Below are 16463 nucleotides of genomic sequence, written 5' to 3' on the forward strand. Positions count from 1 at the left end.
AATTTAAGCAGTTTCATTTGAATGCCATTCTGAGGTGTAAAATATTGAACAATTAATGGAAATATTTTTTGAGCCTTGCAGTTACTCTCATCTGTAGCTATTGAATAATAGCGCATCAGTGAAAGGTCGTCGCATATTTGTTTGAGTGTCAGGTGCCAAAACTGCTTTCAAAAGTGTTGTTTTGGTTGTGACAGAATCGTTAAAAAGATTGGAGCTTAGCCTAGAAGTACAGTCTTCAGATTTCAGACGTATGATGTTTAAGGGTGTGATAACACATTGTTAATTCCGCTGCTCCTACTGATTGACTCTATGTTGATGATTTCTAAATAAAAAACCTGTCTATTTTTTAAAGTACTAGCAGAGAATATGTTTGATTTATGCTTTTGGCTGCCTAATGATCTGTAGTATCTGCCGTTCCCCCACGTGAAATGGAAACATCACTCAAATATGAACTAAGCACAGTGAGCCTCGGACAGACAACCACGTAGCTGCAACGTCTTAACTGAACTGAATCCCAAGACAAGAGTTAGTAATAGAAAGAGCGTTACGCGCAGTAAAGGCCATTGATTGACACTGGCAAGTCCAACAATGAACAAAAATCATTATTTTGCATAACAGAGACAATTAAAATACAAATCCTTGCCAGCATTTGGGAAGAAATGGACGGTATGAGAGTATTTCTTTGGCAATTTTCGGGACACTTATTTTTTAAGTCCGAAACCGGGACTGTCCCGGAAAATCGGGACGTCTGGCAACATTAGGTCCGACTCGATATGGTATCCCATGACTTGTCGCCGCAGTGTATAAGAAATGTACGGCACTATATGAGACGTTGTATATTTCTAGAATGGCCTAATGTTCAGTATTATTAATATTACTATTACCTAAAGTTTATGCAGCGAATTACACATTATATAAACGGCATTGTTGGGTGTAATAGCCACAATGGATGTTATTTAACAACACTGCGCTCCCACTAACATTCTCGTTTTGTGGCATTTTGGATTTTAATAGCATTAATAACATCTCCTTGGAGTTTTATGGAATGATGTAAGGAGCAATGTAGGTGTACCTTCTCTTGTTCGCACACTGCGACACCTACAAAAACTCAGAGACTTTAGTATTGCAGAGAGAAATTTACAGTCGTGTAAACGATTTACGTCAAAATGTCCGAGCGTATTTCGGAACTGTGTGATGTTGTATCGGCGGTCTTGTATGCACCGGAGGACAATTCGTTTCTACTAACAGTCGATCCTCAGTCGAAAGAACTGTGGATTCCATCAACCAAAGTAGGCGAACAGGAATGTTCTTGGCGCATCCTGATGCGCAAATTTATCAAACAGGTTTGACTGTTTTACTTGTCGGTAAATTTACAGTTATTTTCTGTTCCTAATTTTCGTTACGTACTTACCATCGGTATAGAGTTGTTATAACAATGTATTTTTCTCTGCTGTGTGTGTGTGTGTGTGTGTGTGTGTGTGAGGTAGTATTTCATACGTTCTTAATGTGTCTCATTGGCTTGCTTCGAATACATCCACGAAAGTTGGGCACTTCTGCAGTTTAGGGGGTACATGCGCTGATCACGAGAAAAGTACCTATTTTTTGAAGGAAACGCGTATTTCTGAAGAATACCAACGGAATACCAAAAAGTAGCCTACTTATTTTCATACGAATGCAAAAAAAAGATCAATTAACTGTCTGCTTTCACCAACTTACTCATGTTGCTATGCCAATATGCTGCAGGCCCTTTAATACATTTCTTCACAGAGTTCTTTACCCATAGGTAAGGCATACAGTTCCATACATCCTAACCATGATAACTACTGTTGGCTTTGCATATTGTTGCACATGGTATCAGTCCCTGTTGCTCGCAGTTATGTATCTTGATCAGTGCGCCTAACAACAATATTTCTCTGTTAAGGGTGTCTGTTTTGAAGTATCATATATTACTATGTGTGCCAAAATGGCAAGAAATTTTCCACATTTGAGTGACTTTTTAATGGAAGATTTATACCATGCAACGGACAACACCCAAAGCTCTATACAATGGACTAGGCATTGAAGAACGATATGGTATGTGAAAGTGGGAACTGTGTTGGATACAACGAAGCTGGAGAAAACTACAGGGAAAGATGGCGAAATTTGGCGCTGCTCCGTTGGCAGGTACTGTAGAAAGAAATGTTCAATCAGGAAAATGTAATTTTTTGCTAGCAGTCATTTAGACATTTCTAAAATTTTGCAACTGTCTTAAATGTGGGCTTTCGAACTCAATAAGCAAAAAGAGGGAGCTCAAAATTGGCAGTGAGCACACTGTGGTCGATTGGTGCCAATTTAGTAGGGATATCTGCCATGAATATTTCTTAATTGAGCCAATAGTTTTGGGCGGCGTGGCCATGCTGTTGAAATAGACGAGGGCTACTTCGTCAGGAGAAAGTACCATCGAGTTCATACGGTGCGGGAGCAATGGGTCTTTGGTGGTTATGACGTTGAGACAAAGCAAAGCTTTATGGTTGCAGTGCGACGTCGTGATGCTGCCCATTTGTTGACAATCTTGCAACAGCATGTTATACCTGGAACCACAGTAGTTTCTGATTTGTGGCAAGCTTACAACACCATAAGTAACTTGGGCTACAAACATCTGACTGTTAATCATTCGCTCTATTTTGTCGATCCCTTTACAAACGCAACTGCAAATCACGTGGCAAAAAGATAAAGAAAAAAATAAAAGGTGTTTCGGAACTCACCGTACTATGCTGAATAACTACCTGGCGGAATTTCTCTGGCGTCAACGTTTTGGGGAAAATCCATTTCACAATTTCATTGAGCATGTTCGAAAAATCTATCCCAATGCTGCAAATTAACTTGAGGTAGCTGTTTTTATCTACTCTGTGATTCGAGCTTTAATGTGTATCTATGCAAAATAAACAAATATGATTTTTTGAGAAAATTTTGTTATTAATTCCATCTTTTTTCAAAAAAAAAGTTTTGAAATTCCGTGCTTACATATACAATACATCATTTTTGATAATTTTTTTTCTGAGACAGTTAATTGACCTTTTTTTGCATCCATATGAAAATAAGTACTTTTTTGGTGACGAGCGCATCAGATATGACTGTAACACACAATTTTTCAAATAAATTTTTTTTGGTATTCCATGCATATATACGCTTATATCTTCAGAAATACGCGTTTCCTTCAAGAATAGGTACTTTTCTCGTGATTAGCGCATGTACCCACTGAACTGCAGAAGTGCCGAAAGTTGGAACGTTGCTGCTTAAAACTTGAGGAACCTGGTTTTGTTTTGATTCCGCGACTTCTCTTTCACTTCAAAGAACAGTTGGTAACAAATGGTTGAATACTGACAGCATTAGGCTGTGTCCCAAAAATGAGGAACACAGCCAGCAGAAAGGAAATCGTTGCCGAGATATGCATTATTACAAATGTTATGAACTCAGTCCTGACGTTGTGGCAGCCTTTGGTGCGATATTTTATTCACTGACTTATACGTAACATTAGCGACAAGCAAATTCCCGCGCTCTTGGTTGGTGTGGCGGGGGATAGGTGTGGAGGGGGGTAAATGGCCGGGGCTTGTGCAAATGTCCGGGGCTGTCGCTAACGTTTCCTCTGACTTATAGATCGGTTATTGTGCGAGATCTGCAAACGGAAGGTTTCATGTGCATTGGGCCAAAGTGTTTCAACTCGAAAGTTTTATTTTAATCAGCATATTCCTTTTTCACACCTGTTAATGGCACAATCGAATTTGTTGTTTCATTACTCTGAGCAATGTTCCTTTGAAGTAGCGGTAATCATGCTGAGAGTTCATCCAATATCAGTAGGCTAATAAATAAAAAATGTAGCGTAATGGAGCTTACATTTTGCAATATAGTCTGATTTCTCCAAAACATACGTCTTTTTGGTAGATTACAGCACAGTAATATGTTAGGCGGAATGACTCATACAATAGTCCTAAACTTGCAAGATGAGGCAGCTTTTTTGAAACACCTCGGTGTGCCTCGGTAGCAGACCCTTGCTGTTAATCTTTAACGCACAACGTGTGGGGTTTCAGACCATACGAGAATTTCCTAACACGCTCTACAAGCTCAGTACTGATGGAATGCTTCTATACCCCCTTTTCCGGCAGCCCTACGTAGTTTTAATTTATTTATTTATTTATTTATTGTTCCGTGGGGCCAAATTAAGGAGAAGTCTCCATGGTCATGGAACGAGTCAATACATGAAATTATAACACGATAGTAGAAACAGATAAAATGAAATTCAGGCGACAATTCGTAAGTTTAGATAAAGAAGATCAACAATGTAACACTGGAATTTGCTTAATCTTTCAGGTCTTCCATGAGCTCCTCGACAGAATAGAAGGAGTGAGCCATGAGGAAACTCTTCAGTTTAGACTTAAAAGCGTTTGGGGTACTGCTAAGACTTTTAGTTCTCGTGGTAGCTTATTGAAAATGGATGCAGCAGAATAGTGCACTCCTTTCTTGAAGTGTTACGTTTCGCTTATAATATGCCCATTCTGTCTGATCAAAATATCAGTTCTTGATGAATTGTGAGTTAGAAACTGTAAAAACTGAGTCTTACTGTGATTTAGCATCAAATTATTTTCCACAAGCCACGAACTTATTTCATGAAGTACATTATTTGGTAATGTTTCAATATTACACACAAGATCCTTCACTACCAAGCTGGGGTCATCAGTAAACAGAAATATTTTTGAATTACCTGTAACACTAAAAGGCATATCATTTATGTAGATAAGAAATAGCAGCGGCCCCAGCACCGACCCTTGGGGAACGCCCCACTTAACAGTGACCCATTGGTATTGAAGAGCACAACCACTCAATATTGGGGGGAATTACCTTCTGCTTTCTGTTCTTAAAGTAAGAGGCGAACCAATTGTAAGCTACTCCCCTTACTCCATAATGGTCCAACTTCTGCAGTAATATTTTGTGGTCAACACAGTCAAAAGCCTTCGTTAAATCAAAGAAAACACCTAGCGTTCGCAACCTTTTATTTAATCCTCCAAAAACCTCACAGAGAAAAGAGAATATAGAATTTTCAGATGTTAAACCATTTCTAAAACTAAACTGTACGTTTGACAGCAAAGTACGTGAGTTTAAATGCTCCAGTAACCTTGTATATACAACCTTCTCGATAACTTTAGCAAACACCGATGGCATAGAAATTGGTCTATAATTGTCAACATTATCCCTGTCTCCCTTTTTATCAAGTGGCTGTTGCATCGGGTTGCATTATCGTTCTCGTGGTTTGTTGTTGACACATATTGGGTTTCCAAGTCCGCGTCTCGTGAACTATGTACTGGTACCTATTTTTTCAGTATAATCACAAGATGTGTTCGCAGGAACCAGGGCCGGTTTTGCACAAGCGAATTACCTTTCGGCTCACCACTCTCTCCTCCCTCCTTCTTAACTCGTACACGTTTACCCTTGTCAGTTTTCACTGATTGTGATACCCACTTGTATACAATTCCTGACGCATCATCCAGCTTGGCGCTCCATGCGGTCGCTACTAGATGTGGTAAAGTTCTGTACGGTTTTGGCACCCGTGGTGCCTGAGATCGGCGCCTCAGGCGCTTAAGACTTAAACCGGTGTTGGCAGGATATTGACAATTTTAACGATACTCACTTTGATGAAATTGTTAGTAGGTGGATCAAGAAAAAGACGATAATTTGGTAATAAAGTGTGATAACAGTACTGCTAGAGAACAAGAGAATCATCTGAGGCAGAACTTCAGAGCAGTGGTGATGAGGATCTTTCTGTTTCGCCAATAAAATGCTGGAGGCGTTGGTTAAAATCAGACATCGATGATAGGCAATGAAAACCTCTTAACACCATTTTGTTAAATTTTGCCGGTGATGCAAAAACGGTTTCTTGGAAAAATAATACAGAGTGGTACAGAAAGCTCAGTAGAAGTCTAGTTCCATCCTTTCAAATTTCTCTCTGATTATGGACTTACTGGAATTACGAGTTTTCACAAACAAATGGAGTTATTATGAGGTTTTCATTGCCGACCATTCATTTTTTCTGAGTAGTGCTAAAGAAAAATGTAGATCGAGTGATGAATGTCAGTTTTACAGCTACCTTTTTGTACCAATTAAGTGCTATTTTTATATGCCAGTTTAAACGCTGGAATTTAGGTACATGTAGAAATTTACTTACTACAGAGCTACTATAATTTTTCAGAATGTAAAATTTAGTACGACCCCCCCCCCCCCCCCCCCCCTCCCATGAACCATGGACCTTGTCGTTGGTGGGGAGGCTTGCGTGCCTCAGCGATACAGATAGCCGTACCGTAGGTACAACCACAACGGAGGGGTATCTGTTGAGAGGCCAGACAAACGTGTGGTTCCTGAAGAGGGGCAGCAGCCTTTTCAGTAGTTGCAGGGGCAACAGTCTGGATGATTGACTCATCTGGCCTTGAAACAATAACCAAAACGGCCTTGCTGTGCTGGTATTGCGAACGGCTGAAAGCAAGGGGAAACTACGGCCGTAATTTTTTCAGAGGGCATGCAGCTTTACTGTATGATTAAATGATGATGGCGTCCTCTTGGGTAAAATATTCTGGAGGTAAAATAGTCCCCCATTCGGATCTCCGGGCGGGGACTACTCAAGAGGATGTCGTAATCAGGAGAAAGAAAACTGGCGTTCTACGGATCGGAGCGTGGAATGTCAGAACCCTTAATCGGGCAGGTAGGTTAGAAAATTTAAAAAGGGAAATGGATAGGTTAAAGTTAGATATAGTGGGAATTAGTGAAGTTCGGTGGCAGGAGGAACAAGACTTCTGGTCAGGTGACTACAGAGTTATAAACACAAAATCAAATAGGGGTAATGCAGGAGTAGGTTTAATAATGAGCAGGAAAATAGGAATGCGGGTAAGCTACTACAAACAGCATAGTGAACGCATTATTGTGGCCAAGATAGATACGAAGCCCACACCTACTACAGTAGTACAAGTTTATATGCCAACTAGCTCTGCAGATGACGAAGAAACTGAAGAAATGTATGATGAAATACAAGAAATTATTCAGATAGTGAAGGGTGACGAAACTTTAATAGTCATGGGTGACTGGAATTCGGTAGTAGGAAAAGTGAGAGAAGGAAACGTAGTAGGTGAATATGGACTGGGGCAAGGAAATGAAAGAGGAAGCCGCTTGGTAGAATTTTGCACAGAGCACAACTTAATCAAAACTAACACTTGGTTCAAGAATCATAAAAGAAGGCTGTATACATGGAAGAAGCCTGGAGAAACTGACAGGTTTCAGATAGATTATATAATGGTAAGACAGAGATTTAGGAACCAGGTTTTAAATTGTAAGACATTTCCAGGGGCAGATATGGACTCTGACCACAATCTGTTGGTTATGAACTGTAGATTAAAACTGAAGAAACTGCAAAAAGCTGGGAATTGAATGAGATGGGACCTGGATAAACTAAAAGAACCAGTGGTTGTGCATAGTATCAGGAAGAGCATAAGGGAACAATTGGCAGGAATGGGGGAGAGAAATTCAGTAGAAGAAGAATGGGTAGCTTTGATGGATGAAGTAGTGAAGGCAGCAGAGGATCAAGTAGGTAAAAAGACGAGGGCTAGTAGAAATCCTTGGGTATCAGAAGAAATATTGAATTTAATTGATGAAAGGAGAAAATATAAAAATGCAGTAAATGAAGCAGGCAAAAAGGAATACAAACGTCTCAAAAATGAGATCGACAGGAAGTGCAAAATGGCTAAGCAGGTATGGTTAGAGGACAAATGTAAGGATGTAGAGACTTATCTCACTAGGGGTAAGTAAGATAGATACTGCCTACAGGAAAATTAAAGAGACCTTTGGAGAAAAGAGGACCACTTGTATGAACATCAAGAGCTCAGATGGAAACCCAGTTCTAGGCAAAGAAGGGAAAGCAGAAAGGTGGAAGGAGTATATAGAGGGTCTATTCAAGGGCGATGTACTTGAGGACAATATTATGGAAATAGAAGAGGATGTAGATGAAGATGAAATGGGAGATACGATACTGCGTGAAGAGTTTGACAGAGCACTGAAAGAGCTGAGTCGAAACAAGGCCCCCGGAGTAGACAACATTCCATTGGAAACAACTGACGGCCTTGGGAGAGCCAGTCCTGACAAAACTCTACCATTTGGTGAGCAAGATGTATGAAACAGGCGAAATACCCTCAGACTTCAAGAAGAATATAATAATTCCAATCCCAGAGAAAGCAGGTGTTGACAGATGTGAAAATTACCGAACAATCAGATCAGTATAATAAGTCACAGCTGCAAAATACTAACACGAATTCTTTACAGATCAATGGAAAAACTAGTAGAAGCCGACCTCAGGGAAGATCAGTTTGGATTTCGTAGAAATACTGAAACACGTGAGGCAATACTGGCCTTACGACTTATCTTAGAAGAAAGATTAAGGAAAGGCAAACCTACGTTTCTAGCATTTGTAGACATAGAGAAAGCTTTTGACAATGTTGACTGGAATACCCTCTTTCAAATTCTAAAGGTGGCAGGGGTAAAATGCAGGGAGCGTAAGGCTATTTACAATTTGTACAGAAACCAGATGGCAGTTATAAGAGTGGGAGGGGCATGAAAGGGAAGCAGTGGTTGGGAAGGGAGTGAGACAGGGTTGTAGCCTTTCCCCGATGTTATTCAATCTGTATATTGAGCAATCAGTAAAGGAAACAAAAGAAAAATTTAGAGTAGGTATTAAAATCCATGGAGAAGAAATAAAAACTTCGAGGTTCGCCGATGACATCGTAATTCTGTCAGAGACAGCAAAGGACTTGGAAGAGCAGTTGAATGGAATGGATAGTGTCTTGAAAGGAGGATATAAGATGAACATCAACAAAAGCAAAATGAGGATAGTGGAATGTAGTCGAATTAAGTCGGGTGATGCTGAGGGAATTAGATTAGGAAATGAGACACTTAAAGTAGTAAAGGTGTTTTGCTATTTGGGGAGCAAAATAACTGATGATGGTCGAAGTAGAGAGGATATAAAATGTAGACTGGCAATGGCAAGGAAAGCGTTTCTGAAGAAGAGAAATTTGTTAACATCGAGTATAGATTTAGGTGTCAGGAAGTCATTTCTGGAAGTATTTATATTGAGTGTAGCCATGTATGGAAGTGAAACGTGGACGATAAATAGCTTGGACAAGAAGAGAATAGAAGCTTTCGAAATGTGATGCTACAGAAGAATGCTGAATATTAGATGGGTAGATCACATAACTAATGAGGAAGCATTGAATAGGATTGGGGAGAAGAGAAGTTTGTGGCACAACTTGACCAGAAGAAGGAATCGGTTGGTAGAACATGTTTTGAGGCATCAAGGGATCGCAAATTTAGTATTGGAGGGCAGCGTGGAGGGTAAAAATCGTAGAGGGAGACCAAGAGATGACTACACTAAGCAGATTCAGAAGGATGTAGGTTGCAGTAGGTACTGGGAGATGAAGAAGCTAGCACAAGATAGAGTAGCATGGAGAGCTGCGTCAAACCAGTCTCAGGACTGAAGACCACAACAACAAAATGTAGTACTGTAACATTTCATGTATTTTATTTTATCTATCCATCCAGTGAGGGAGTAGGCTGATCCCTGCCTCCTACTTTGTGTGCACTCCTGCTTCGTGTGGTAAGGTCTAAATAAAATTTTCGCTAACTTTCTTTGAACAATTCCGCTGTTAAATATTCTAAATTGAACACACAGTATGCATACCATTAAAGTGGTCGAAACAAATTCACCCCACAGAAGCTGTTATTCAGATCATTCACTTTGTTGTTCTGGTTACAATGAGCTCATTAGTTTTATCAGAAATGATAACAATCAAGAGTTATTGCAATGATAACATTTTGTACATTTATCCATAAGAAAAATCTAATGAGATAATAGGTAAGTTCAGATGGAAAGACCTCTTCCAATTTCAAGGGCTATTTTTCCTCTTTTGAGTAAAGCGTTTACATAAACCCAAACATAACTAGTTTAAAAGGTATTTTCAACTGGTCCAACTTTCAGTGCTGATTACAGCTGAACTACAGTAAATTTTTGGGATCTGATGTAGTTCTGACTGGCTGCTTTTTCTGGCTCTATTAACACCCATCTTAAGGAGTAGGAATATGTACTCTAAAGTTACTAAATTTTCATCAGCTAAATTTTAACATACAAGATGGGGATCCCATGGTCATAAACCCAGGATCCCCACTGCACAGGCATAAATTAGTACAGCATCCTTCAATAGATACTGCTCATGAAAAATAACATACAAACAGACGAAATAAATCTCGGGTGAACAGCCTGGTATGAGTGTGCATAGGACACAATATTTCGGCAATCGACCACGTTGCCATCATCACATGCGCTGACGTACGGACCGGGGGTGTTTTTTTTTTTTTTTTTTTTTTTAAAAAGAGAGTTGGGGCCCCTCCACGCCCGCACCAACGTGGTGACCAAACCAAAAGTTCTACTGTCACCTTCGTCAACATGTTAGCTATGTAGTAAGTGGATCACGGGATGCTGGGCTGTGATGTTATCCGTGCGTCTGGGTTAGACTATGCATTAACACAGTCCATCAGGTGATAGATAGTCGACGAAACGCGAGTGAGGGAGCGATTTGAAGAGCAGAGGGAAAAAAGTGCCAAGGCTCGTGCCGTGGGAAGAAAACCGCTGCGACAGTGGGATGGGTAGTAAGAGCAGTAGTGGCTTACTAGGTGCGATAGTTGATGCAAGGTTGGATTTGTTAGTATGGGTATGATGCATCATTACCGTGGCAAGCGATGGCGATGCATCCCAGTTGCTGCAGCCGCTACATTCCTGGAACAACCAAGATCGTTATACAGTAGTGGGAGATGGGCCATAAATCATCTCACTGTGTGGGGGATGTGTGGAGCTTGTCTGCATGCAGTGTACGGTACGGCTTCCCTGCGTGGTGCCAGTTATTCGGCAGTGTATTCCAGCTGGATATCCAGTAATGGCGTCTGATTAACAGGGGTACCGTTATGTTTGCGTGTGCTTAGCTATAGATGTTAGGTCTTTACAAGTATGTCTTTTGGTCTTTTATGTTTCCATCTATGGTTGTGGTCGTAGTTCCCCAGATTCAGAATAAACGGGTTCTGCGAATGTCTGGAGTTTCTGTATAGTCTTGTGGTGAGTTTGTGGGTTACCTCCGTGAGAGTCTCAAGTCGGTATTCCCGGTGAAGGTCCGCGATGCGTTCAGTGTGCTACGCCTGTTGAGCAAGGGGTAGAGCTGTTTGAGCCTCGCGCTAGCTCGGTTGGTCATGTGTTGTATGTGGTCCCCCCAGAGTAATTTCCGGTCCTGCCAGACACCGAGGTGTTTGACTTTCACACGGAAACGTATTGGGCGTGCATGTAGAGTTATTGGTTTGCAGTATCGGTGTTTGCACAGTTGTTTCGGTCTTCTAGTGAACAGAACGTCTTCGCACTTGTCGACGTTTACTCTAACACGCCATTTCTCCAACCAAGGCTCAGCCACTCTGAGTGCAGTCTGTAGGAGTGACGTAATGTTTGATGGTTTCCAATATTGCGCGAGGATGGCTGTGTCATCCGCGTAGATTGCCATCGTTCTGTTGTGTGTGGTTGGGAGATGGCCGATGCCATGTATATATAGGACAATCCCTCTCCCGCTCCTCCCTCAGGCGCTTCCTTTGAGTCGGTGCGGTCCGCGCCCCATGCGTGGTCCAGGTACAGCGTCCGTTCTCCCGCCGTCTGGGCGCTGCATCCTAGGTCTGCTGGCACCGCTCTCGTTATTCTTCCCTCCTCCTTCGAAGTTGGTACACTCTGGGAAATATTCTTCTTCTACTTAATCCGGGGTGATCGCGGGTTCCCACGCCTTGCTAAGGATTAGTTGTGGCTCCCTTACTCTGATCTCTATGGCTTCTTTGATGACACAGTCCCAGTATTTGGAAGTCTGTGTCAGGACTTTGGTTTGGTCATAATCCTTGCTGTGGAGTTCCGACAGGCAATGCCTAGCGATTGCCGACTTACTGGGCTGTTGTAGTCTAGTGTGCCGTTGATGTTCTCGGCATCGGTGCTCAATGGTACGAATGATCTGCCCTATGTACACACAACCACATTGGCAAGGTATCTGATAAACCCCTGATTTACGTAGACCAAGGTTGTCCTTGACACTACCAAGAAGGCTCTTGGTTTTGCTTGGAGCACGGAGGATGGTTTTCACTTGGTGTTTACGTAAAATGCGTCCAATTTTTTGTGGGGCCTTATCCGGAAAAATTGGGCGCATTTTACGTAAACACCAAGTGAAAACCATCTTCCGTCCTCCAAGCAAAACCAAGAGCCTTTTTGCTAGTGTCAAGGACAACCCTGGCCTACGTAAATCAGGCACCTGATGATGGGAACGTGGTCGATTGCCGAAATATTGTGTCCTATGCACACTCCGCAGCTCGTGGTCTCGCGGTAGCGTTCTCGCTTCCCGAGCACGGGGTCCCGGGTTCGATTCCCGGCGGGGTCAGGGATTTTTCACCTGCCTCGTGATGACTGGGTGTTTGTGTCGTCTTCATCATCATCATCAATCATCCCCATTACGGTCGGAGGAAGGCAATGGCAAACCACCTCCACTAGGACCTTGCCTAGTATGGCGGCGCGGGTCTCCCGCGTCGCTCCCCTACGCTCGGTAAACGGAGTATGGGACTCATCATCATCATCATCATCATGCACACTCATACCAGGCTGTTCACTCGAGATTTATTTCGTCATAAAATACCCCTGGAGAAATTAATCACAACATACAAACAGCATACACTGACAAAATCAGTGACCAATAAAAAGATGAAGTTTTTGACCTTGGAATTGGTAAACTGTTTAACGAAGTTCAGTAATATCCTGGAGCGAGTCTTTGCAAGGCTCCAGCTCATGTCATTTGCGGACGTTCTGTTCATTTCACTCATAGCCCCCGGCTGGTATAACTAGTCCCTTCTCCAGCCCAGTCTTGGGAACCTTTTAAGTTGCATCTCCGTTTGTACAGACTGGGCTGACAGAACTTGTTTCACAATAATGAGCAATAGACAGTCAAAAGACGTGTTGGATGATTTGAGCAGTGTTTGTGATTAATTACAGTTCTCGGACATTTGATACTTAATTGTGTGTGAAGTAATTTTTTTTTTTTGGTTCTTCTGTACTTTCTGACCAAATAAGAACTATTATGCTCCACATACGGCCGTGATAACTATGTGCGCGTAAACATTATTAGAGGCTAGATTAAAAAGTGAAAAAGGAAGGAATGTAACAATAATGTGAAAATAATAGTTGCTGCTCTCCATATAGCGGAGATATTGTGTCGCAGATAGGCACAGCCAGAAAGCAAGTTTTTGACCAACAAGGCCTTCATCAGAAATAAACAACACACACACACACACACACACACACACACACACACACACACACAATGCAATTCAGACATACATGACTGCAGTCTCTGTCAGCTGAGGCCAAGCTAGAGACTGTAAGAGATCTGGTCATCTTACAAATGAGATTGGTAAACTTCCAGGTTTAAAGTAAACAAGAAGCTTTTGGCTATTCATTTCAAGGATATTTCCTATTTCAGCATTTTCAGGTGGCGATCCAGCGAATATGTGCAGCTACCAAGACTATTTCCATAACAATAGGACTTGTTTACTGCGGGAGTACATTTGTGGCGGAAGTTTAGAGCGGCAGTTTCCTGCCGCAGAGCACGTGGCTGGCGGTTGCTACGGGGCCATGGAGAGCGGCTAGCGTGTACGCGGCGTGTTTTTTTTTTTTTTTTTTTCTTTCTTTATTGGCTTTCAATTCCCCATCGGGGCGGGCTGGCGGCAGCATTTGCGCTGCTCTTCAGCGCAAAGACATAAAACATACAATAGAAGACATTTAAAAATAACAAAGGTGAAAACATGGTGTATACAGAGATAAAAAAAGGGGAACATTATGGAAGACGTTTATTTATTTATTTATTTATATCCCATAAATCCGATACTACGAGGGATATGTAGGACGTGTCAGAATTTTTACAAATAATACAAAAGGAATATATAAAAGTATCTCTTGCAAGAGGATATCTGCTATAAGACAAAATTAATAGGTATAGACAAAATTAATAGGTATAGACAAAATTACATTTAAAAATGGTATATCTTAATAGCTAAATGAAAGACACAGTAATGTTAACAGTGACTGTGAGTATCGTAATGCACAATAGCATATCAAATTAGTAAATGAAAAAATCAAATACAGTTAACTCTACTGAAATATTCTTCTACCTAATAGAAGGAATTATCTATAATAAATACTGTTTGAGCTGCTGTTTAAATTTGGGAATCTTGTGGATAAGTAATTTCATTGATGGTGGGAGAGCATTGAACATCTTGCAGTTCATGTAACGGACTCCTTTTTGTACAATAGTAAAGTTTTTTGATTCATAATGGAGGTCCATCTTCCTCCTGGTATTGTGGGTATGGTATGAATCATTGGTTTTGTACGATTGTCCATTTTTACCAATGAAATACAACAGGGAGTAGATATATTGACATGCAGTTGTCAGTATCCCTAATTTTCTGAAAATGTTCCTACAAGAATGTCAAGGCTGGACTCCGCTCATCCTAATAATTCTCTTTTGGGCAATGAATATTTTTTTTTGGATACTGCCTAATTACCCCAGAAAACTATGCAATACAGCAATAGTGCATGGAAATAACTAAAATAAGCAGTTTTTGTGGTGTCTCGGTCACATACAGTGGAAATAATACGAAAAGCGAATGTTGCTGAGCTGAGTTTTTTGTTGAGGTGCAAAATATGTTCAGACTATTTTAGACTGTTGTCAATGTGTACACCCAGAAACTTGGTTGGCTCAACTTGTAGTAACTCACTACCATTCGATGTAATACTTATTCGATCCTCAACTTTTTTCCTTACTTGGAAATGTGCAAACTGGGCCTTATTAACATTTAGCGATAACCCATTATTTACAAACCAATTACATAGTTCGCTAAAGACAATATTGGCCGATTCCTCAAGACTGAGGTTGGGAGTTTTGTTGATGAGGATAGAGGTGTCATCAGCAAAAAGAGTAAAGTGAGTTTTAAAGCTAGTTTGCAAGAGAAGGTCATTGATAAAGATGAGGAAGAGAAGAGGGCCAAGTACAGAGCCCTGAGAAACACCACAGCCAATAGAGCCCCAGCTAGATGACACAAAGTACCCCTCAGAGTCGTTCAACATGATCTCCTACTTTCTTCCAGCTAGGTAGGATTTAATCCATGAGCCAACTGAGCCACTTATACCGTAATATTCAGCCTTTGCTAAGAGGATTTCATAATTAACACTATCAGAGGCGTTAGAAAGATCACAGAAGATACCAACAGGATATAATTTAATATTAAAAGACTCTAAGATTTGATGGGTGAAGGAAAAAATAGCGTGTTCTTTCTTTCCCACCGCCTCTTTCGATATCGGGTTGGTAATGTGCTATCTGATTTGTACGTGCAGGAGAATGGTGTTACTCAGGGCAGCGTTTTAAGTGTCACCCTCTTTGCCGTCGCCATTAACAGTATCACGTTCACTATCCGCAGTCCTGCCCGGTGCTCCTTGTTTGTGGACGATTTTGCTGTTTTCTGTTCTTCCTCCGGTCTTGTCACTGCTAGTTGGCAGTTGCAGCTTACGATAAAGTGATTAGAGGCATGCACTGCGAAGACGGGTTTTACCTTTTCTCCAGACAAATGTGTGTGTGTTCGTTTTAATCGTTCTCGATGTCTTTTTACCTCCCCTGAATTGCGCCTGAGGGACACCATTCTTCCCTTTAGCGACACTGTGAAGTTCCTGGGACTCACTTTTGATTCCAAGTTGTCGTGGTTGCCGCACCTTAAAGACCTCAAGGTGTAGGCCCTGAAGTCACTGAATATTTTGAAGTGTCGGAGCCATCGGTCCTGGGGAGCAGATCGGGCACGTCTGTTGCAGTTTTATAGGGCTTTCGTCCGGTCGCATCTTGACTATGGATGCACCATGTATGGGTCAGCGAGGCCTTCGTATCTGAAGATTCTTGACGCAGTACACCATGAGGGTATCAGGCTGGCCACTGGTGCCTTCCGTACCAGTCCCATCCCCAGCCTGTGTGCTGAGGCAGGGGAACGGCCGCTCGCCATCCGGCGGAAACTCCTCTTTTCCAGTCGTCCCAGGGCAACGTGACCATTTGGGATTCGTGCCAAGCATTTGCTAGAGTCCCTTGGTGAGGAGCTTGTGTCACCCCAACTACAGGGTTTTACCCGCCTGCCTCCCTGGTTGCTCCAGAGGCCCAGCGTCCTTTTAGACTTGTCAGAGTACCGAGGGAGCTGCACTCCTGCGTTTGTTTTTACCTCCTTATTTTACGATATTTTAAACCAGCATCCCGTCCATGTACCAGTATTTACTGGTGGCTCCAAATAGGGGGACTCTGTTGGTT

The 16463-nt window shown here is 41.7% G+C and overlaps 1 protein-coding gene across 3 annotated transcripts in view; it reads left to right on the top strand.

The window, feature by feature from the left end:
- Positions 1-1070: 1070 nt before the first annotated feature.
- LOC126272461 (uncharacterized) overlaps positions 1071-16463 on the top strand; it is a 531522-nt gene continuing 516129 nt past the window's right edge. The window contains exon 1 of one of the 3 annotated variants that reach the window (XM_049975341.1): positions 1071-1343. In XM_049975341.1, the coding sequence (XP_049831298.1) occupies positions 1167-1343 (177 nt within the window). In that variant the 5' untranslated portion in view covers positions 1071-1166. The remainder of the gene's footprint in view (positions 1344-16463) is intronic. The other 2 variants (XM_049975356.1, XM_049975349.1) reach the window with 2 other exon arrangements.

This window comes from Schistocerca gregaria, chromosome 1 (genome assembly GCF_023897955.1).
Source record: "Schistocerca gregaria isolate iqSchGreg1 chromosome 1, iqSchGreg1.2, whole genome shotgun sequence".
NCBI lineage: Eukaryota > Metazoa > Arthropoda > Insecta > Orthoptera > Acrididae > Schistocerca > Schistocerca gregaria.